General features: G+C 42.2%; 1 protein-coding gene across 4 annotated transcripts in view; it reads right to left on the reverse strand.

Annotated features, from left to right (window-relative positions):
* Positions 1-23,470, reverse strand: part of cenpe (centromere protein E) — an 83,047-nt gene that overhangs the window by 33,068 nt on the left and 26,509 nt on the right. For 2 of the 4 annotated variants that reach the window (XM_060898662.1, XM_060898661.1), the window contains exons 24-36: positions 21,786-22,079; positions 21,416-21,637; positions 21,068-21,220; positions 18,743-18,949; positions 18,510-18,599; positions 18,342-18,425; positions 17,471-17,764; positions 11,031-11,252; positions 3,949-4,155; positions 3,719-3,808; positions 3,520-3,603; positions 2,486-2,707; positions 785-1,078 (exon numbers count right to left, since the gene is read on the reverse strand). In XM_060898662.1, the coding sequence (XP_060754645.1) occupies positions 785-1,078; positions 2,486-2,707; positions 3,520-3,603; positions 3,719-3,808; positions 3,949-4,155; positions 11,031-11,252; positions 17,471-17,764; positions 18,342-18,425; positions 18,510-18,599; positions 18,743-18,949; positions 21,068-21,220; positions 21,416-21,637; positions 21,786-22,079 (2,463 nt within the window). The remainder of the gene's footprint in view (positions 1-784; positions 1,079-2,485; positions 2,708-3,519; positions 3,604-3,718; positions 3,809-3,948; positions 4,156-11,030; positions 11,253-17,470; positions 17,765-18,341; positions 18,426-18,509; positions 18,600-18,742; positions 18,950-21,067; positions 21,221-21,415; positions 21,638-21,785; positions 22,080-23,470) is intronic. The other 2 variants (XM_060898663.1, XM_060898664.1) reach the window with 2 other exon arrangements.

Below are 23,470 nucleotides of genomic sequence, written 5' to 3' on the forward strand. Positions count from 1 at the left end.
GAATCTTTGAGGGATGGGGAGATCTTTGACAAGCACATCACTATTATTTTTAGATGCCTTACGGACAAGTAGGTTCAACAACCAGGACCCTACACCTCTTATTGACCTTTTAGAAATAAAAATTATACTAGTAAAAATGATTAACACTAGCTGGTTATTAGTGTTCATGGATGACAAAAGGCATGGTTACATTAGCATTTATTCATTTCTCCTAGTATGGATTAAAGTGGCTCATCATCAAGTTAGTACTTTTTAGCCTCGCCAGTTAGGTTTCTAGCCAATCAAACCATAGTACTGGGCTCATACATTATGGGATTCATTTCCCCAGGATTATTAGCACCGTGTTCTCCATATGTGGTTATTTCCAGGCAAGTTAAATGGATCCTCCAGCAGATTAATTCTCAAGCTTATTTTAAGCGACCGCTACCTGATGTCATTGCATACAGCACCACTGCAGGAAGCCCATCTGGCATTTCAAAGAAAATTCATTTCTCAAACACCATTTGGTCTCTGTAAATGAAAGTTTGATTTTTTAACTCTACGACTAATTCTACATAAAATAAAAAGTTTGAGAATAAATCCTGTGGAGGATCCCTTTAAGAAATGAGAGCCTTGTTTGCGTCCTACATCTCCCTCGGCACAGGGGTTTTTTTTGGCCATTTAAATTCCTGCACCATTAAATTGATGTACAGTTTTAAAAAGTTAAAGCACTTTTGCCTCTACCACTTCATCCTTCTCCCTCAAGAAGCTAAAAATCAATAAGTCTCCTGACCTGCACACTTACTTTTTGGTTGGCTTCCTCCAAAGACATGAGCAATTTGCCATTTTCCTCAGTAAAGTGTTCCAGATCTGCCTGAACCTTCACGAGCTGCTCCGTGGTTTCCATGTGCTGCTGGCTGATTTCAGCTTCCTTTAGCTGGGACTCAATCATTTGACTTTCCATCCTGACAAGCTCCTCTTGGGCCTTCTCCAGATCTTCCTTGACTCTTAGATTTTCTTCATTCAAGGTGGACTGAGCAACAAGCAAGTTGCTCTTCTCATCCTGCACAGCACTGAGAGTTCCTGAGAGCTCACCAACCTGAGAATAAAAGTTGTTTAGATTCATTTATTAAAAATAACTCCACCCCAGTCCAATCATTTGCTACAATGGAGCTACAAGAGCAGCAACACAAATCCACATTACATTCACAAATTGGGTTTATAATGATCGAATCATTCACGGTTCAAGATTAACATGTAACCATTGTCAACTCTGTGATGTTACTTGCTTATCCAGACCCTTGTGTGTTCACAATTTAAATATTAAAAAATAAATAAAAATCAGATTTGCATAAACTTCATGAAGGGGGGGGAAAAAAAAAAAAAAAAAAAACCACCACACTCGGAGCACAACATCCCCCGCTGGCAACGATGCCATAACTCTGGTAAAATGCAACTAAACTGAACGAAATTGCAATACGCGTAGTACAGACAAAGAATCCTGTCAAGTTTCGTGAAATTCCTCTAAAAATTGAGAGGACTTGATTTCAGAAGCTGAGTACCCTTCCTGGGACAGAAGGACATCGCCAGAACAATCCCCCTTCAGGCCTTTCAGCCCTGGGGGGGGGGGGGGGGGGGGGGGGGGGGGGATTTAAAAAAAAAGAATAAATAAATAACCCATCCTGTGAACATGCAAATTAGACATGCCTCTTAACCCACACCCACCCACTTTCTCACCTTTATAAAAGGTGTTCTATGGTCTGCATTTGCATCGTGGCACACGGTAGATTTATTTTATGATGCAAGTAAAATGCAACACTTGCCTAACGCGTTTATAAATAATTAAATAAGGCCTATAGTAGTTCCATATTACCAATGTGGAATTATATTTAGGGACCAAGTTCTTAATTAGACAACCAAGTGTGGTCATCCACGCTGCTACATTTCCAAATAGAGGATGTGAAGGGACGTCTTGCAGCGTTGCGACAGGAAGATGTTCGGACAATATTGCATGCTATCAAACCAAATGAATGAAACCCGCGAGGAGGGAACGAACACGTTTTTATTCCATTGAAAAAAAAAAAAAAAAAAAAGTGTCCTGTATGTATTCAACATTTCACTCCCACTCCCAATGTTTTCCTTCCCACTGACTAGACGCACATTTCCACAACCTTGAACAGCTTTAAAATTAATTTGCTTTTTTGTAGATGCGTCTGTAAATGTTACACGGTGGCGTGAAGATATGAAGTTTGTGTTGAAAATATTTTCCACTTCTTCACCTTGCTCACTGGTGGATACATTCACCACTTGATATGAATCATCTTTGCACAACCGTATAATATCCTTTATATATTTTTACACACACACACACACACACACACACACGTGACTGAGCTGCTTTCTCAACCTTCAAATCCAGTTTAGACTTCTTCCATAAACACTTTTCTTTTATTTAGTCCATCAAAGCCCCCCCAAAAACACATCCCACTTTTGGATGAGTCCTTACCATTTCGTCCTTCTTATCCAGGTCCGACTGAAGCTGGTTCTTCTCCTCCCTCATACTGTGCAGCACATCTAGAAGTTGGTCTCGCTCTTCAGTCAGAGACCTGATGTTTGCTTGATGCCTGTCCAGCTCCTCAATCTTCTCCAGGTTGCACTTCGCATTTTCAGCCATAAGACGCTCTCTCTCATGACTAACACACTGGAAATCCTCCTTCAACTGCATCATCTGCAGAAGGGAAACTCAGTTTAAAAAGGAAACTTCACTCGCAGCACCTCACACTTCTAGGGTGCTCCAAAATGCAGCATTTTAGAACTTGAACACAAGTCGCGCTCAGGTCTGGACCAAAATGACGAATCTGGGGCTGAGGCGTGATCTCCGGCTGCTTTAAAAGTGAACTCTGAGGTTTGTTTCAAACTAGCCGTAGGATGTGAATCAAACATGCTCTGTATTATGGGTTGCAGGCAGCACTCTAAATGAGAGCCAGAGGGCAGAAGGCGCAAAGTTTAATACAAAAAAAGAGCAGCAACACAAATCCACATTACATTCACAAATTGGGTTTATAATGATTGAATCATTCACAGTTCAAGATTAATGTGTAACCATTGTGAACTCTGATGTTACTTGCTTATCCAGACCCTTGTTTGTTCACAAGTAATTTAATATAAAAAGGCTCAGATTTGCATAAACTTTATGAAGAAAATAATATCCTGTGAACATGCAAATTAGACATGCCTCTTAACCCACACCCGCCCACTTTCTCACCTTTATAAAGGTGTTCAATGGTCTGCATTTGCATCGTGGCACATGGTGGACTTATTTTAGGACGCAATTAAAATGCAACACTTGCCTAACATGTGCATTTTTTGTTTTACTCAGGCCTGGCCTCTTCATGCATTCACAAAGTCCAACCTGCATGTTCCCAAAAGTTCTCACGACTACCATAAGGTGTAGAAAACAGACATCTTAAAACCTGAAACCATTTCCCAAACTGCATTTATCTACACAGTTTAAAGCCCCAAGCATGATCGAGTCTCTACCTTGTCGGTCAGGTCTTGAAGTTCTGTTCGAAGTTGGGAATTCTCCCGAGTCAACTCTTCAGCCTCTTTCTTAAGGTCCTGCACCTACAGATGCATAAAAAAAAATAAAAAAATAAAAAAATAAATAAAAATAGTGGATAACCATAGTAAGCCATTTCAGCTCAAAACTCACATCCTAAACTAATGAAGCAAGCAATACCTGCTGTAGCTGAACTGGATTCTCCTCACTAGTAACGCAACTGGAGTCAGAAAATTGTTCCTTGTTCAGATCCGACTGGACGCGGAGGATCTGAAAATTAAATTGGGAGGGAAAAAAATAATAATAATAATCCTGGTCATGTTTGAAATAAACATTATTGCTTGGCTTGAAAAAGGTTCTACGTCATGAACCCATAGAATGCACCATAACTTGTACAAATTCTCCCTTACCAGCTCATCCTTTTCCTCCATTTCTTTCTTTAGGTGGTTTTTCTCTTCTCTCAGAACCTGCAGGATCTCTTGAAGCTGGTCTCTCTCTTCAGTTAGAGAGCTGATGATAGTCTGCATCCTCTCCAACTCTGCATCAAGAGCTCTCTCAGACTCAATGTTGTCTCTTTCCGTACACGCAGACTGCAGAGTCTCCTTCAGCTGCTTCACCTGGAAACCAAACAGTTCGGTTTAAGACACTCTGGCTCACCAAGACTGAGAAATGTGAGATTATATGGATGTCTGCATTACACCAGATAGCTTTTATTAATTCTGAAGCAGCCTGAGAAAAGCCTTAATATGGAAGAACTGACATTTTATACAATATATAGTGACAAAAACTAAAAGATTCCCAAATGGAAAGATCAAAGCGTACATCAACAGCATTTTTAGCAGTTTAAAGTATTGAGAGAAAACGCCATTTAGATAATCTGCACATTAATCAGTTCAAATTCATTATAGAACTGTTGTGCATTGGAATTTTCCATTCTTAACAGAGCTAGTTGAGCTGGCACATGGAGAAGCAGATTGGTGCACACATTACTGAAAAATATCACACTAAACATTCCACTCGCTCCCATTTATTTATAGTGATGTAGACCTCAAATTTTATTACATCATCCAAATGTCCGAAGGACATACTTGAATCCATTATCATTTTTGTTTAACTTGCTCAACAAACTTCCCACCATCATGTCTTCCATTGAGGAGGCTGATGACTCAGAGGTGGACTCGTCCATTACCCAAGCCGAAGTCACTGAGGTGGTTTGCAAGCTCCTCGGTGGCAAGGCACCGAGGGAGGACGAGATCTGCCGAGTAGCTCAAGTCTCTGGATGTTGTGGGGCTGTCACGCCTCTGCAACATCGCGTGGCAGTCGGGGACAGTGCCTCTGGAGTGGCGGTCCCCCTTTTTAAGAAAGGGGACTGGAGAATGTGCTCCAATTATTGGGGGGGGGAGGGGGGGAGAGAGAGAGAGAGAAACACCTCAGCCTCCCAGGGAAATGTTACTCCAGGGTACTGGAGAGGAGAATTCGGCCAAGAGTCGAACCTCGGATCCAGGAGGAACAATGCAGTTTTCATCCTGGTCACGGAACACTGGACCAGCTCTATACCCTTCATAGGGTGCGCGAGGGTTCATGGGAGTTTGCCCAACCAGTCCACATGTACTTTGTGGATCTGGAGAAGGCATTCGACCGTGTCCCTCGTGGTATTCTGTGGGGGGGGTGCTTCGGGAGTATGGGGTTAGGGGCTCTTTGCTAAGGGCTGTCCGGTCCCCGTACGAACGGAGCAGGAGTCTGGTTCGCATTGCCGGCAGTAGGTCAGACATGTTCCCAGTGCATGTTGGACTCCGGCAGGGCTGCCCTTTGTCACCGGTTCGGTTCATAATTTCTAGGCACAGCCAGGGGCCAGAAGGAATCCTGTTTGGGAACCACAGGATTTCATCTCTGCTTTTTGCAGATGTCGTCCTGTTGGCTTCTTCAAACCAGGACCTTCAGCATGCACTGGGGCGGTTTGCAGCCGAGTGTGAAGCGGCTGGGATGAGAATCAGCACCTCCAAGTCCGAGGCCATGGTTCTCGACCGGAAAAGGGTGGCTTGCCCTCTCCAGGTTGGTGGAGAAGTCCTGCCTCAAGTGGAGGAGTTTAAGTATCTCGGGATCTTGTTCACGAGTGAGGGAAGGATAGAGCGTGAGCTCAACAGGCAGATCGGTGCAGCCTCCGCAGTGATGCGGTCGCTTTACCGGTCCATTGTGGTGAAGGAACTGAGCAAAAAGGCGAAGCTCTCGATTTACGTTCTGACCCTCACCTATGGTCATGAGCTTTGGGTAATGACCGAAAGAACAAGATCGCGGATACAAGCGGCCGAAATGAGTTTCCTTCGCAGGGTGGGCGCTCCCTTAGAGATAGGGTGAGAAGCACAGTCACTCGGGAGGAGCTCGGAGTACAGCCACTGCTCCTCCACATCGAGAGGAATCAGCTGAGGTGGCTCGGGCATCTCTTTCGGATGCCTCCTGGACGCCTCCCTGGTGAGGTGTTCCAGGCATGTCCCCCCGGGAGGAGGCCCCGGGGAAGACCCAGGACACGCTGGAGGGACCATGTCTCTCGGCTAGCCTGGGAACGCCTCAGTGTTCTTCCCGAGGAGCTGGCCGAGGTGTCTGGGGAAAGGGAAGTTTGGGCTTCCATGCTCAGACTGCTGCCTCCGCGACCCGGCCCCAGATAAGCAGAAGACGACGAGACAAAACAAACTTCGAAAGAAAGTCCTTGTGATGCCTTAGTGCATTCTAAGGAAGCATGCTCCTCTTCAGACAGCTATATGGTTTTGGGTAGGTTTGCAAGGATCATTGTTGCACCCTCGTGAAAACAATTAACAAATGCAAACTACTATTAAACAATGAATGCAATGGGTAATGGCTTTACTGACATTATTTGGAAGGCTTGATATCCTGATGAATATTCTTGATACTGTTTAAGTTTGTTTATTTTTCTGTGCTTGAGATCACTATTGGTGTTGTGTTCCTGGAACTGAATATTCCAATAAGGATACATCTACCTGTAAGAGGGTGTCAGCTGTGGGGGAGAGAGAGGGGAGAAAAAAAGTGTATCGTAGTGGCCTTGCATCTTCCTCCTCCTTGTCATTCGGCAATACTGCCAGGTCCACGTGGACTCTACTGATCCATAGGTCATATTAGCCGGAGTAGTTTTATGCCAGATGCCCTTCCTGCCGCAACCCTCCCACTTCTGGGCTTGGAAAACAACCAACCATTCACACCTACGGGCAATTTAGAGTAGCCAACGAGCCTAACATGTCTTTGGACTGTGGGAGAAAACCCACACAGACACGGGGAGAACATGCAAACTCCACACAGAAAGGCTGCCACCGGCCATGAACCCAGAACCTTCTTACTGTGAGGCGACAGTGCCAACTACTACACCACCATGCTGCCCATTGTCAAATCAAAGTCCTTCCCATGCCATGTGGCACATACGGCGGCGCCGATTTCTGTTTCTGTAGCCCTCAGCCTCTCGCCTATTACATATCTAGGGTTACAGTGGGGGGCTAGTCCTCTGGTAACCGCGAGTTTGACTCACCATTCACATCTGTATTGTAATGTGCCTTGCCAGACAGCAATAGGTACCATTTTTATAAGCAGAACTTGCGATCTCCCGATTGCGGCATGGACACAGTAACCACTAGGCCAACTTGCAGTTTATTGCTGCCCTTTGTAGTGGCGGTGCAAATTCAGCCAATTTGTCCTCTGGCTGCCTTTTTGTGCGCACCCTGAAGACCCTCAGTCACAACACTTTAACAAGGTTGAATGTTGTCACAGCATTCCAAGTACAGCCATGGAAAAGACATGTTGGAAAAAAGGTTTGCAACTAGGTATCGCATACCGTGATTACCCATTTTGAGTGGTCTTGTGAAACCATTTCCCACAGTTTTTAATGGGAATATCAGTGACCAATTAAATATCATCCATCAGTTTCCACTTTCTAGCACTTACTTGTCCCATGACACAGTAGAGCGCCTCCCTCAAATGCCTTCATTGGCACCGTTTTGGCCTTGTACCCTTTGACTGCATGGTGGAAGCTGATACAGTTGCATGGGACGCCATCACTGTTTGACTGTCGGCAAACCCTTTCAGGCACTTTGTTTTGAGGTGGCTGAAAAGGTGCGTCATGTTGCCATCCAACATGCAAACCTCATCTTTGCAAATAACTGTGTGCTGTATCCATTTTGGAAAATCCAAAATAGTTCGATATTACCAATGGAGAATTATATTTAGGGACCAAGTTCTTAATTAGATGACCAAGTGTGGTCATCCACGCTGCTACATTTCCAAATAGAGCGTTGCGACAGGAAGATATGCGGACAATATTGCATGCCATCAAACCAAATGAATGAAACCTGCTAGAAAGGAATAAATGCATGTTTTTATTCCATTGAAAGAGTGTCCTGTATGTATAATTCTCAATATTTCACTCCCAGTGTTTTCCCACTGACGAGCCGTGCATGTTCACAACATTGAACCAGTTAAAAATTCATTTTAATTAAGTTTTTGTGGATGCATCTGTAAAGAACATTACATGGTTGCATGAAGACATGAAGTTTGTGTTGAAAATATTTTCCATTTCTTCACCTCACTCATGAATGCATTCACCACTCAAATAAAAGTTCAATACTTGGTCATTTATTTATTGAGGAAAATGATCCAAAATGTTACATATCTGTGAGTGGCAAAAGTATGTGAACCTCTAGGATTAATTAACCTCTAGTTAATTTGAAGGTGAAATTAGAGTCAGGTGTTTTCAATCAATGGGATGACAATCGTGTGAGTGGGCACGCAGTTTTATTTAAAGAACAGGGATCCATCAAAGTCTGATTTTCACAACACGTTTGTGGAAGTGGATCATGGCACGAACAGATTTCTGAGGAGCTCAGAAAAAGCGTTGTTGATGCTCATCGGGCTGGAAAAGGTTACAAAACCATCTCTAAAGAGTTTGGACTCCGCCAATCCACAGTCATACAGATTGTGTACAAATGGAGGAAATTCAAGACCATTGTTACCCTCCCCAGGAGTGGTCGACCAACAAAGATCACTCCAAGAGCAAGGTGTGCGATAGTCGGCAAGGTCACAAAGGACCCCAGGGTAACTTCTAATGGCCCTTTTCCACTACCCTTTTTCAGCTCGCTTCAGCTCACTTCAGCCCAACACGGCTCGCGTTTCAACTACCAAAAACCAGCACGACTCAGCTCGTTTCAGCCCTGCTTAGCCCCTAAAACTCGCACCGTTTTGGAGTGGGGCTGAAGCGAGCCGAAGCGAGCCGAGTGAGTCTGGGGGCGTGAGCAGACACTCCCCTGTGCACTGATTGGTGAGGAGGAGTGTCCTCACATGCCCACACACGCCCCGCGAGCACGCTGGGATCTGTAAACACCGCAAACCCGGAAGGAGAAGAATTACGAATTACGAGAATTTCTGAAGCCTTATGCGCCTCGCCTCATCTATGCGCTCTTGCCAGTATCTGTCCGCGTTGTCGGTGACAACAAGCCACAGCACCAAGACCAGCAACACTAACGACTCCATGTCCTCCATGTTTATTGTTTACTATTCAGGTCGTGAGACTACCGCTTAAAAGCTCACTGATGTCACTGTTTGCGCTGCTTAACGACATAACCTGACGTCCACCCACTTTCGCTAACTCCACCCAATGTGTCCACCCACTTCCAGCCAGCACGGTTCAGCGCGGTTGTAGTCGAAATGCAACTCCAACAGCCCCGCTCAGCCCAACTCAGCACGGCACGGCTCAGCCCGACTCAGCCGCGTTTGTAGTGGAAAAGCGGCATAAGCAACTGAAGGCCTCTCTCACATTGGCTAATGTTAATGTTCATGAGTCCACCATCAGGAGAACACTGAACAACAATGATGTGCATGGCAGGGTTGCAAGGAGAAAGCCACTGCTCTCCAAAAAGAACATTGCTGCTCGTCTGCAGTTTGCTAAAGATCACGTGGACAAGCCAGAAGGCTATTGGAAAAATGTTTTGTGGACGGATGAGACCAAAATGGAACTTTTTGGTTTAAAAGGAGAAGCGTCATGTTTGGAAAAAGGAAAACACTGCATTCCAGCATAAGAACCTTATCCCATCTCTGAAACATGGTGGTGGTAGTATCATGGTTTGGGCCTGTTTTGCTGCATCTGGGCCAGGACAGCTTGCCATCATTGATGGAACAATGAATTCTGAATTATACCAGCAAATTCTAAAGGAAAATGTCAGGACATCTGTCCATGAACTGAATCTCAAGAGAAGGTGGGTCATGCAGCAAGACAACGACCTCAAGTACACAAGTCGTTCTACCAAAGAATGGTTAAAGAATAAAAAAAAGAAGTTAATGCTTCGGAATGGCCAAGTCCTGACCTTAATCCAATGGAAATGTTGTGGCAGGACCTGAAGCGAGCAGTTCATGTGAGGAAGCCCACCAACATCCCAGAGTTGAAGCTGTTCTGTACGGAGGAATGGGCTAAAATTCCTCCAAGCCGGTGTGCAAGACTGATCAACAGTTATCGGAAACGTTTAGTTGCAGTTATTGCTGCACAAGGAGGTCATGCCAGATACTGAAAGCAGAGGTTCACATACTTTTGCCACTCACAGATATGCAATATTGGATCATTTTCCTCAATAAATGACCAAGTATAATATTTTTGTCTCATTTGTTTAACTGGGTTCTCTTTATCTACTTTTAGGACTTGTGTGAAAATCTGATGTTTAAGGTCATATTTATGCAGAAAAATAGAAAATTCTAAAGGGTTCAAACTTTCAAGCACCACCGTGTCCCCCAAACCGTCAAAGATCTGAATCATCTTCACACAACCGTGTAATATCCGATACATTTTATACATTAGTGTCTAAATGCAGGAGCTCCTAAGGAATGGGAAGCGTGTTTGTAAATAATCCCACTTTTTTTATTTGCTTTAAAAAAATAAAAAATAAAGTGCTCGATAAAACCCCACCCATCTTATGTAAATAAAGATACAAATTTTGTTGTCTAGTGCACGGCTATAAAACTCATTAGCCTATATTTAGACCATATAACTATTGTGGCACACTACGTGTTTATACCTGCATTCACACATGCAATAAATAGGCTTCATAGCTGTATGGACACATGCTTGCTTACTTTTTTTTTTTTAAATATGTGTGCACTCAAATTCTCTTTAATCTCTCCGTGACAGACCTTCTTTCTGAACCTTCAAATCCGATTTAAAGACTCCCCCATGAATACTTCTCTTCCTTGGTTTTGTCCATCAAATCACCAACACTATATAAAAAAAATCCCCCTCGGTATATAGTCCAATTCCAGTGCAGGCTTGTGTGTGAGACGTTTGCAAATTGGGCTTATTCATGACAAATACATAGAAGTGTTGCCCAAACCTTCATTGTAAAATCCTCCTTATGCAAATCACTTTAAAAAAAAATAATAAAAAAAAAAAAATTAAAAAAAAAAAAAAAAAAAAAACACCCCACCCACACACCTCTTTTAGACGAGTCCTTACCATTTCGTCCTTCTTATCCAGGTCTGACTGAAGCTGGTTCTTCTCCTCCCTCATACTGTGCAGCACATCTAGAAGTTGGTCTTGCTCTTCAGTCAGAGACCTGATGTTTGCTTGATGCCTGTCCAGCTCCTCAATCTTCTCCAGGTTGCACTTCGCATTTTCAGCCACAAGACGCTCTCTCTCATGACTAGCACACTGGAAATCCTCTTTCAACTGCATCATCTGCAGAAGGGAAACGCAGTTTAAAAAGGAAACTTCACTCGCAGCACCTCACACTTCTAGGGTGCTCCAAAATGCAGCATTTTAGGACTTGAACACAAGTCGCGCTCAGGTCTGGACCAAAATGACGAATCTTTGAGGGATGGGGAGATCTTTGACAAGCATATCACTATTATTTTTAGATGCCTTACGGACAAGTAGGTTCAACAACCAGGACCCTACACCTCTTATTGACCTTTTAGAAATAAAAATTATACTAATAAAAATGTCGCGCTCAGGTCTGGACCAAAATGACTAATCTGGGGTTGAGGCGTGATCTCCAGCTGCTTTAAAAGTGAACTCTGAAGTTTGCTTCAAACTAGCCGTAGGATGTGAAAATCAAACATGCTCTGTATTATGGGTTGCAGGCAACACTCTAAATGAGAGCCAGAGGGCAGAAGGCGCAAAGTAAAATTTGCCAAATGTTAAAAGGAGAAGAAAAGAAAAAAAAGAAACCCATTATACAGGGCTGGACATCTCGATCACTGACAGCTTGGACAAGCACATCTCTGTATCACAGACATCTTGGACAAGTAGGTTCAACAACCAGGACCCTACAATTCTTATTGACTTTAGATCCTCGTAGATATTTGGTGATCCTCGTATTTGATGATCCTCGTAGATATTTGGTGATCCTCGTAGATTGTGTCTGCGGGACGATTTTTGGTGATCCTCGTGGAAAAGCCACGGGAAGAGCGCGCTTTATGTGATCCTCGTAGATTTTGTCTGCGGGACGATTTTTGGTGATCCTCGTAGATTTTGTCTGCAGGATGATTTTATTTGGTGATCCTCGTAGATTTTGTCTGCGGGACGATTTTTGGTGATCCTCGTGGAAGAGCCACGGGAAGAGCGCGCTTTATGAGTTAAACCCATAATTAATCTCGAGGCTGATTCCTTTTTTGAACTTTATTTCATTTTATTTCTACTATTGTTTAATTATTTTTCTTCCCCAATTATTTTATGTAATTTTATTTTCTATTGTTTACTGTTCTGCTTTTACTTCTGTAAAGCACATTGAACTCCCACTGTGTATGAAATGTGCTATAAAAACAAACTTGCCTTAGAAATAAAAAATTATACTAGCTGGTTATTAGTGTTCATGGATGACAAAAGGCATGGTTATATTAGCATTTATTCATTTCTCCTAGTATAGATTAGACTGGCTTATCATTAAAGGAGATCTGCAGAACCATGGCCTCACTTTTTTTTTTTTGCCTTGAGACCTCAAAAATGGCATAGAAAGTTAAACAAATCTAATATAGTAATTTTTACAATTAAAAAAAAAAATTGATTCATATAGGTAGCAGTCTGAGTGAATGACCTTGACATCATGTCACAGCAGGAAGTCTATCGGTCTCATCGCCATTTCCGCTATACTAAAAACACAGCTGACTGCAACTCTGATCCTCCATTTTGATCCAATTTAATCACCAGGTCACGCAGATGTGTTGCTGGCCGGTGCAGCAACACGACAGAAGGTGGATTTATGTTGCATTCATGGCCCAAGAATGTTCAAACTGCAAAGATTTGGACACGTCTCTCCTCTGCTCTGCACATTTTACTGAAGACTCATACGAGACCTCTGATCTGTTGAGGAGCATTGGCTATAAGCCCGTATTGAAAGAGGGTGCAGTACCAACAATTAAAGGAAAAGAAAACTACAGGAAAAGGAAAGCAAGTTCAGTTGCACCAGTTCTCCTGGGAGTGTGAGCCAAGCAGTAATGGCAGAGTCTTCAGTATGGAGAAAATGGAGAATGAGTGGACCAGCAGTCTTATTTCTCCGCTGGATATGCTCGCCTCAACAGCAATATCTCACCCTTACATCGAAGAAGCGAATGAACAAAGAACTGAAGGTCAGATGGTTTCAAAACAAATCGGCCACAAGACCCACCTTCAAGAAGCGAGAACGCAGATGGGTAAGATACAACTCTCATTTGGTTACATCACAACACCACTCACTGTTTACCTGCATTTAGATTAATACGTGTAACTTGTATTGTGTGTTTAAGTTATGGTATAAGATTATTTAATTTGCTTCAGAATGTGATTGTCTCAGTTCATCTGATTATTTAATGAGCCTTTTACGTTTTATCAGTGAAAATGCATGCATGTACATGTATGTTGTATAAGTTATAACACCTGTCCTGTTTTAATGAGGGTCACGAGACTGTCAGTTCAATTCCATCCAATTCTCTAGACGGATGTGTTTCATAAAGTGGGAGCCTCCGTTACTATCGGATTCACTTTGATGGTTTGAACTGATACGGTTCTGTGTATAGCAGTAGCATGTACACAAAATATTTCAGAACTATCACAGTCAGATGTATTACTATCTGAGGAATCCGACAAATTTCCAATAAATCTGAATGAAGAGGTCATTGCAACCACTCTCGCCTGCCGAGTCTGGCTTTGGTCTATAGCACTGGTCCTTGTGTGAGGTCACGCACTCAGGGCTGGCTGGCTCAGTGGAGCAGCTCGAACGCCAACTTTGCAGTCGATTTTAACTCAAATATACATTTTTTTTTTTTATTCCCAATTATGCAGCAGATAGATACAAGTCAAGGATGGAGATACTATCCACTCAAATTTATTTAAAAATAAAGGTTCTGCATACATCCTTTAAAGGGCTGATGACACGAACATGACTCTATGCAATTTCTTAAATAAACTATACAACATGGCAAACGTTAGATTTCTGTTATAATTACGTGAAAAAAAGCTGTTACGCAAATATCCAACTTTTAATTGCACAGCGCAAGAAAACTGGGTCCGTGGCTCGCGGCCATGTTGTGACATCAGCGGGAGAACACGCTGCGGTTCACTGGCTGTTCTACTCTGGTTCTACTCAATGGAAATGGCGCATGAAAACACCGGTGAACTCTCTAGTGCTAGCTTTTCCTCTTCTGGGAGTCTAGAATTGTGTTGATCTCTTCCGAATAGAATCTATGATAGCCTACCCTCTTTACCCTTTGCCTCTCGTTGCTAGGCGGCAGTTACATGAAAGCCGCAAGCTTTCACAAGCAAATGCATGACTGATATCACGCCGACATTATGATTACATTTATGATTATCATGTAGAATCTATAGCTCTACGTACCTTTATCTTATGTCGTTTCACAACACATGTTCTGACAGGAGGACTGTCTTTGGATCCGGCATAGCTACTAGTAGACCCCCTCCGGAATACTGGCAGTGTTGCCAGATTGGGAGGAATCCCGCCCAGAATGGGCGGTTTCAAGTGCATTTTGGTGGGTTTTGAACATATTTTGGGCTGGAAAACTTCAGCAGTATCTGGCAACAGATACTGCTAACGTTTTCCAGCCCAAAATATGTTCAAAACCAACCAAAATGCATTTGAAACCGCTCAACTGGGCGGGAAACCTCCCAATCTGGCAACACTGTAGGCACTGCTGATGGCAGTAACACACGTTTGTGCTGAACTGAACACCCAAGAGATTCCTTTAAGCTGGGAAGGGTGTCAAAACAATCCAAATCGAAGTGTTCAGAGCACAGGACGGATGTTGGTGAGGGCTCCCACTTGTCACGAGTGCGCCTGACTTGCTTCACCCACTTCGCATGCAGCTCGGGATCTCTGGGAAACTTGAATAAACTTAACCCATCCTTGTGGGTTTTGGAGCAAAAGCCGGCAACACAACGCGAAGGCATAATAACTAATAAAAATAAATAAATAAATATTATATTATATATATATATAAAAAACAAACAAAAAAAAAAAACACAAACTGAACACCTGTCGCATCAACAACAAACTGGTAAGTTAGGAGGAAGGTTCTTTCGCTGACGTCATATAGCTCCTCCTCCTCCGTCTCCTGGGTGCTGCAGCCCCGTCAAATTTGCCCAAATAGCCGCGTTTATCATCATAACTTGTAAAATAGGCGCCTTCGTGAATTAATATATGGATCATCGGGAATTACTTTTTATGTTATAAAACATCACCAAAGATGTCAAAAACATGTCATCAGCACTTTAAGTTAGTACTTTTTAGCTTTGCCAGTTAGGTTTCTAGCCAAATCAAACTATAATACTAGGCTCATACAGTGGCATGCAAAAGTTTGGGCACCCTTACTGAAAAGGGTCTGTTACTATGAATAGTTAAGTGAGCAGAAGATGAACTGATCACCAAAAGGCATAAAGGTAAAGACATTTCTTTTCAGCATTTTCTGCAAGATTTGTGTATTATTTTTGTTTTGTACAATTGGAGAATGAAAAAAAAAAAAGGAACACCATGTGAAAGTTTGGGCACCCCAACACATTTGGAGTTCTCAGGTAACTCTTACCAAGGTTCCAGACTTTAATTAGCTTACTGAGCTGTGGCTTGTTCAAATTCTTCGTTAAGAAAGGTCAGATGATGCAGATTTCAAAGCTGTATAAATTCTCTGACTCCTCAAACTTGTCCCTAAAATCAACAGCCATGGGCTCCTCTAAGCAACTCCCTCGCATTCTGAATAATAAAATAATTGACGCTCACAAAGCAGGAGAAGGCTACAAGAACGTAGCAAAGTGTTTTCAGGTAGCTGTTTCCTCAGATTGTAATGTTATTAAGAAATGGCAGTTAACAGAAACAGTGGAGATCAAGGTGAGGTCTGGAAGATGAAGAAAACTTTCTGAAAGAGCTGCTTGTTGGATTGCTAGAAAGGCAAATAAAACCCCTGTTTGACTGCAAAAGACCTTCAGAAAGATTTAGCAGACCCTGGAGTGGTGGTGCACTGTTCTACTATGCAGCGACACCTGAACAAATATGACCTTCATGGAAGAGTCATCAGAAGAAAACCTTTCCTGCATCCTAGCCATAAAATTCAGCATCTGAAGTTTGCAAATGAGCATCTAAGCAAACCTGATGCATTTTGGAAACAAGTCCTGTGGACTGATGAAATCAAAATAGAACTTTTTGGCCACAATGTGCAAAGGTATGTTTGGAGAAAAAAGGGTGCCGAATTCCAGGAAAAGAACACCTCTCCAACTCTGAAGCATGGGTGTGGATCGATCATGCTTTGGGATTGTGTTGCAGCCAGTGGCAAAGGGCACATTTCATTGGTCGAGGGAAGCATGGATTCGAATAAATACCAGCAAATTCTGGAGGCAAACATCACACCATCTGTAAAAAAGTTGAAGTTAAAAAGAGGACGGGTCCTACAATAAGACGATGATCCAACACACACCTCAAACTCTACAATGGAATACCTCAAGAGGCCCAAGCTGAAGGTTTTGCCCTGGCCCTCACAGTCCCCTGACCTAAACATCATTGAAAATCTGTGGATAGCTCTCAAAAGAGCAGTGCATGCAAGACAGCCCAAGAAACTTGTAGAACTGGGAGCCTTTTGCAAGGACGAATGTGTGAAAATCCCCAGGTAAGAACTGAAAGATGATTAGCTGGCTACAAAAAGCGTTTACAAGCTGTGATACTTGCCAAAGGGGGTGTTACTAGGTACTAACCATGCAGGGTGCCCAAACTTTTGCTTCAGGCCCTTTTCCTTTGTCATTTAGAAAATGCAAAAGATGAAAAATTGTTTTTGCTTAAAATATTAAGGGAATGAGTCATCTTTAACTTGATGCCTTTTGGAGATCAGTTCATCTTCAACTTGCTTAACTGTTCACAGTAACAGCAATTTTGACCAGGGGTGCCCAAACTTTTGCATACCACTGTACATTATGCAATTCATTTCCCCAGGATTATTAGCACCGTGTTCTCCATACGTGGTTATTTCCAGGCAAGTTAAACGGATCCTCCAGCAGATTAATTCTCAAGCTTATTTTAAGTGACCGCTACCTGACGTAATTGCATATGTCACCACTGCAGGAAGTCCATCTGGCATTTCAAAGAAAATTCATTTCTCAAACACTATTTGGTCTCTGAAAGTTTGATTTTTGAACTCTACGACTAATTCTACAAAAAAAAAAGTTTGAGAACAAGTCCTCTGGGGGATCCCTTTAAGAAATAAGAGCCCTGTTTGTGTCCTACAGCTCCCTCGGCACAGGCTTTTTTTTTTTTGGCCATATAATTCCTGCACCATTAAATTGACGTACAGTTTTAAAATTAAAGCGCTTCTGCCGCTACCATTTCATCCTTCTCAAGATTTTTCTTCAGCTGAATCTTCTCCTCCCTCAGAAGCTTAAAAAAAAAAAAAAAAAAAAACCACACAAGTTTTGACCTGCCCACTTACTTTTTGGTTGGCTTCCTCCAAAGACACGAGCAATTTGCCATTTTCCTCAGTAAAGTGTTCCAGATCTGCCTGAACCTTCACGAGCTGCTCCGTGGTTTCCATGTGCTGCTGGCTGATTTCAGCTTCCTTTAGCTGGGACTCGATCATTTGACTTTCCATCCTGACAAGCTCCTCTTGGGCCTTCTCCAGATCTTCCTTGACTCTTAGATTTTGTTCATTCAAGGTGGACTGAGCAACAAGCAAGTTGCTCTTCTCATCCTGCACAGCACTGAGAGTTCCTGAGAGCTCACCAACCTGAGAATAAAGTTGTTTAGGTTCATTTATTAAAAATAACTCCACCCCAGTCCAATCATTTGCTACAATGGAGCTACAAGAGCAGCAACACAAATCCACATTACATTCACAAATTGGGTTTATAATGATTAATGTGTAACCATTGCCAACTCTAATGTTACTTGCTTATCCAGACCCTTGTTTGTTCACAAGTAATTTAATATAAAAAGGCTCAGATTTGCATAAACTTTATGAAGAAAATAATATCCTGTGAACATGCAAATTAGACATGCCTCTTAACCCACACCCGCCCACTTTCTCACCTTTATAAAGGTGTTCAATGGTCTGTATTTGCATCGTGGCACATGGTAGACTTATTTTAGGACGCAATTAAAATGCAACACTTGCCTAACGTGTGCATTTTTTGTTTTACTCAGGCCTGGCCTCTTCATGCATTCACAAAGTCCAACCTGCACGTTCCCAAAAGTTCTCACGACTACCATAAGGTCTAGAAAACGGACATCTTAAAACCTGAAACCATTTCCCAAACTGCATTTATCTACACAGTTTAAAGCCCCAAGCATGATCGAGTCTCTACCTTGTCGGTCAGGTCTTGAAGTTCTGTTCGAAGTTGGGAATTCTCCCGAGTCAACTCTTCAGCCTCTTTCTTAAGGTCCTGCACCTACAGATACATAAAATAGTGGGTAACCGTAGTAAACCATTTCAGCTCAAAACTCACATCCTAAACTAATGAAGCAAGCAATACCTGCTGTAGCTGAACTGGATTCTCCTCACTAGTAACGCAACTGGAGTCAGAAAATTGTTCCTTGTTCAGATCCGACTGGACGCGGAGGATCTGAAAATTAAATTGGGAGGGAAAAAAAAAAAAAAAAAAAGAATCCTGGTCATGTTTGAAATAAACATTATTGCTTGGCTTGAAAAAGGTTCTACGTCATGAACCCATAGAATGCACCATAACTTGTACAAATTCTCCCTTACCAGCTCATCCTTTTCCTCCATTTCTTTCTTTAGGTGGTTTTTCTCTTCTCTCAGAACCTGCAGGATCTCTTGAAGCTGGTCTCTCTCTTCAGTTAGAGAGCTGATGATAGTCTGCATCCTCTCCAACTCCGCATCAAGAGCTCTCTCAGACACAATGTTGTCGCTTTCCGTACACGCAGACTGCAGAGTCTCCTTCAGCTGCTTCACCTGGAAACCAAACAGTTCGGTTTACGACACTCTGGCTCACCAAGACTGAGAAATGTGAGATTATATGGATGTCTGCATTACACCAGATAGCCTTTATTAATTCTGAAGCAGCCTGAGAAAAGCCTTGATATGGAAGAACTGACATTTTATACAATATATAGTGACAAAAACTAAAGATTCCCCAAATGGAAAGATCAAAGCGTACCGTACATCAAGAAAGTTTTTAGCAGTTAAATGTCCGATTACCCGAAAAAGTATTGCGAGAAAACAATTTAATTTTGACTGCCAGAAGGAGCATCACAAATATTGACAGTTTGTATCTGATAAACTGATTATGTCCATTTCGTTAGGGCACGTATTCAGCATAACACTCCGACGAAAGTGCTGTCTGCCCTCTTCCACATATATAAACTCACAGATACCCACAACTGGCTAGTGTCAATGAGTGAAAGTGAAGTGAGAGTATAGACCCCTTTCACACGACGTCACCGTGCCGTGAGATTTTGTTAGGCGCCATATTGGAAGACCAAGTACATGCACTCACAATATAAAACAAAGTACGAGCGAGAGTAAAGTGACACGATGGCTGATAATTCGGGTTATGTGAGTACATTACCAGCTGCAGAAAGGGCACGGTATGTGGAGAAACTGGCTGTGATTGATGGGTTTGACCCATATGATAAGACTCAGAAAAAATTGTGAATCCAAGCACACAGTTTAACGCAAAAGTTCATTTATATCCCGACCTTGTCAGCTGTCATATTTATGTTAATGGACCCGGTAAGCTGGTAAATATTTATTTTTTTTCCTTTCTTTACCAAATTCTAACAGAAAACGAGAGCGCCCGAAAGGGAAAACCGAGCCGAGCCGCCTCACGGCTGTAATGCAAATTGCTTTCCTCCTCGGTATACAAGTGCGCTTCCATGGCAGGGAAAAAGAAACAACATTCTGCCGCCTATGTAGTCCCCTATTTAAACAAATAGGAGTCATTCAGGATTCCACCATGTTTTTGCTCCGTGCTTTTACTCGACCAAAGTTATACAGTATTATGAGCTTTAAATTGCATCAATAAAACCATTTGGTGAAACTTTGAAGAAGAGACTGTACCGGTTTAAAGTTTTTACCTAACATTTTCATGTCGACTCCAATTAATACACTAGTAGAATCGATGACTAGTTTAGTAGGCCAAAACTTTTCAATTTTTGACTGTACCAGCCTGAAAAAACTTGCGACAGTCAAATGGAAAAAAAGCAAGCTGGTCATGTTGTACTGGACTAATCTATGACTGATGAGTATAGTAAGTGATACTAGTACTGATGCAATAAAACAGACGACTGTAATCTGGTAGGCAGCACGATTTATATTATTTCTCCATGTCAGATACATAAGGAGGACCGGACACCAATTCTGCCATCTGTTTGCTACCCAGACATTGTAAACTATTTGTTGTTTACACCCAGTGCCTACACTGCTGATGACCTGAAGGCCTACAAAAGGGCTACAGGCTTACAATTATGTTGTTAGTGGCTTGGTTCGTGATATTACAGCTGTTATTAAGAATAACCTACACATAGTTATTATTGTTAAATTGTACAAGTCTGGGAGGCTTGCTCCTCATCCAGTTATTAACTTGGGGCCAATTTAGCATGTTTTAAATCTGAATTTCTTGTGTTTGCTTACCTCAAAGTGTTCGCAGATCATGCACAGACTTATCCATTATATCCACAGTTTTTTGCCAAGTCTCACACAGGTTTCTTTCAAGTCTACTTTTGGGCCAATAAATCATAAATAAAACAGCTCAGATTTGTTTAAGTCGTTTGCCACTCCACTTTATTCTCGTGGGTTCACATACCGCTGCCGTTATCACGAGTTTGTTGGTCTTCCAAAATGGCGCAGGGTCTGTTTACTTCCGGTTTCGGGTGACGTCAGTGAAAGGGGTCTATACCAACCCTCCCACCCAGACAGCGCAGCCAGCTTTGCTCGCTTGGCTAGAAGCCACAGATAGCTGTGGCATCATTGGCAATCTCCAGATGATCGGGTTAATGCTATTCTGTTGCTGAACTAACGTCTCAATTCTGTGCCTGGAACAGATATTACGCAACACATTTTAAAAGATACCTGAATTTGCAAATCCTCAACAAGACTGTTCTCAGCTGGATTTGACAGTCTGGACTCCAGTTGAGCCTTTTCTGCTTCCAGTTGAAGTATTTTATCTTCTTGCACTTTTGCCTTCTCCAGAGATGCCCTCAATTCTCCTTGATTTTCGATCATCTAAAGTTTTAGATCAGTTATTTTTCAGAGTGCACATGAACGTCTACAAATAAAGTATATTTAAAAAAAAAAATAAAACGACAATTTTCCACCAATTCACTCTGCATACACAGCAGCTCATGCTACATTTTAGACCATTTGCAAACATTACAAGACCATAAGTAGAGATTTGAAAAACATCTTATTTAAGCATACCAGCTCGACGTTTTCTTCCATGTCTTTCTTCAGTTGATCTCTTTCCTCCTTAATAGTCTGCAGCTCTGCTTGGAGGTTCTGAACATTCTCAGCTTGCTCAGAGTCTTCGCTGTGGATTGCTTCCTGGAGCTGGTTCCTCTGTTCAGCTGTGGTAGTCAACTCTGACAAATGCCTCTCTCTTTCACAGCGAAGTGACTCGAGGTCTTCACCCAACTGCACGGACTATTGGGAAGAAAGAATTTTTTTTTTTTGGGAGGGAGACACCATATTCGATTATGGAGTTAATGAACGTCTTCATGGACTTTAAATTAAAATGAACACTGGAACAAGCAAAAAAAAAAAAAAAAAAAAAAAAAAAGGGCGCACCAACCTTCTGCTTAGCTTCTTCCAAGGCACTGAGAAGACTCCCGTTTTCCTCCAACAGGTGTTCCAGATCTGTTTGGGCTTTTGCAAGTTGCTCTGTGGTCTCCGTGTACTGCTCGCTTAGCTGAACTTTCTTGAGTTCTGCATCAGTCAACTCCTTCTGCATTTCCTGAAGTTCCTCCTGGGCCTTTACAACCTCTCCTTTCAGTCTTTCATTGTCCTCATTGGACACTGCCTGAGCAGAGATAAGATCGTCCCTCTCTTTTTGCACAGAGTAAAGTTCACCACTGAACTCACACACCTGAGAACAGACAACACAAAACATGCATACTGAAATGCAAAATGCACGACTTAAAATGTGTCCTACTTTCAGCTTGGGTATTGCAAGCTATCTTAAAATGTTTCAGAATAAATGTCAAACGACCCACACTGCAAAAACCGATCCCGTAAAACCACCAACTTCACTGGACATGGATGGTGAATTTTCATTTTCTCCTTTAGAAGATAACTACAATGACATTTATTTTAAAAAAAAAAAAAAAAACCCACACAAACCCCCAAATCACCTTGGACTCAATTTTGTTCAATATTCCATGTGTGTGTTTACTCTGCACATGCTGCAGTATTGTTTAGTCTTTTACAGAATTATTCACGCCCTTCGTAAAGATGGGGTGAAAAGGAGATCCGATTAATAGGCCTAATCTCGCACTGAAATGAAAGATTTAACCTGAAGGGAATATTTCTGTGAAGGATTTTTCTGAAGACAAATTTAACAAAACCTGACCCCTCAAATTCCTCCCCAGTTAGGATAAGAATTCATGATCATATTACAATTATTTTTTAAGACCATTTTGCAAGTTACTGAACAGTACCTTATATTATTTACAGTGGTACTTGAAAGTTTGTGAACCCTTTAGAGTTTTCTATAATTTCTGCATAAATGACCTAAAACATCAGTTTTTCAGTTAAACAAATGAGACAAAAATATTATACTTGGTCATTTATTTATTGAGGAAAATGATCAATATTACATAACTGCGAGTGGCAAAAGTATGTGAACCTCTAGGATTAGCAGTTAATGTGAAGGTGAAATTAGTCAGGTGTTTTCAATCAATGGGATGACAATCAGGTGTGAGTGGGCACCGTTTTATTTAATGAACAGGGATCTATCAAAGTCTGATCTTCACAACACATGTTTGTGGAAGTGTATCATGGCACGAACAAAGATTTCTGAGGACCTCAGAAAAAGCGTTGTTGATGCTCATCAGGCTGGAAAAGGTTACAAAACCATCTCTAAAGAGTTTGGACTCCACCAATCCACAGTCAGACAGACTGTGTACAAATGGAAGAAATTCAAGACCATTGTTACCCTCCCCAGGAGTGGTCGACCAACAAAGATCACTCCAAGAGCAAGGCGTGTAATAGTCAGCGAGGTCATAAAGGACCCCAGGGTAACTTCTAAGCAACTGAAGGCCTCTCTCACATTGGCTAATGTTAATGTTCATGAGTCCTCCATCAGGAGAACACTGAACAGCAATGGTGTGCATGGCAGGGTTGCAAGGAGAAAGCCACTGCTCTCCAAAAAGAACATTGCTGCTCATCTGCAGTTTGCTAAAGATCACGTGGACAAGCCAGAAGGCTATTGGAAAAATGTTTTGTGGACGGATGAGACCAAAATAGAGCTTTTTGGTT

The sequence above is a fragment of the Neoarius graeffei genome, chromosome 18, assembly GCF_027579695.1.
Source record: "Neoarius graeffei isolate fNeoGra1 chromosome 18, fNeoGra1.pri, whole genome shotgun sequence".
In the NCBI taxonomy this organism is placed as follows: Eukaryota; Metazoa; Chordata; class Actinopteri; order Siluriformes; family Ariidae; genus Neoarius; species Neoarius graeffei.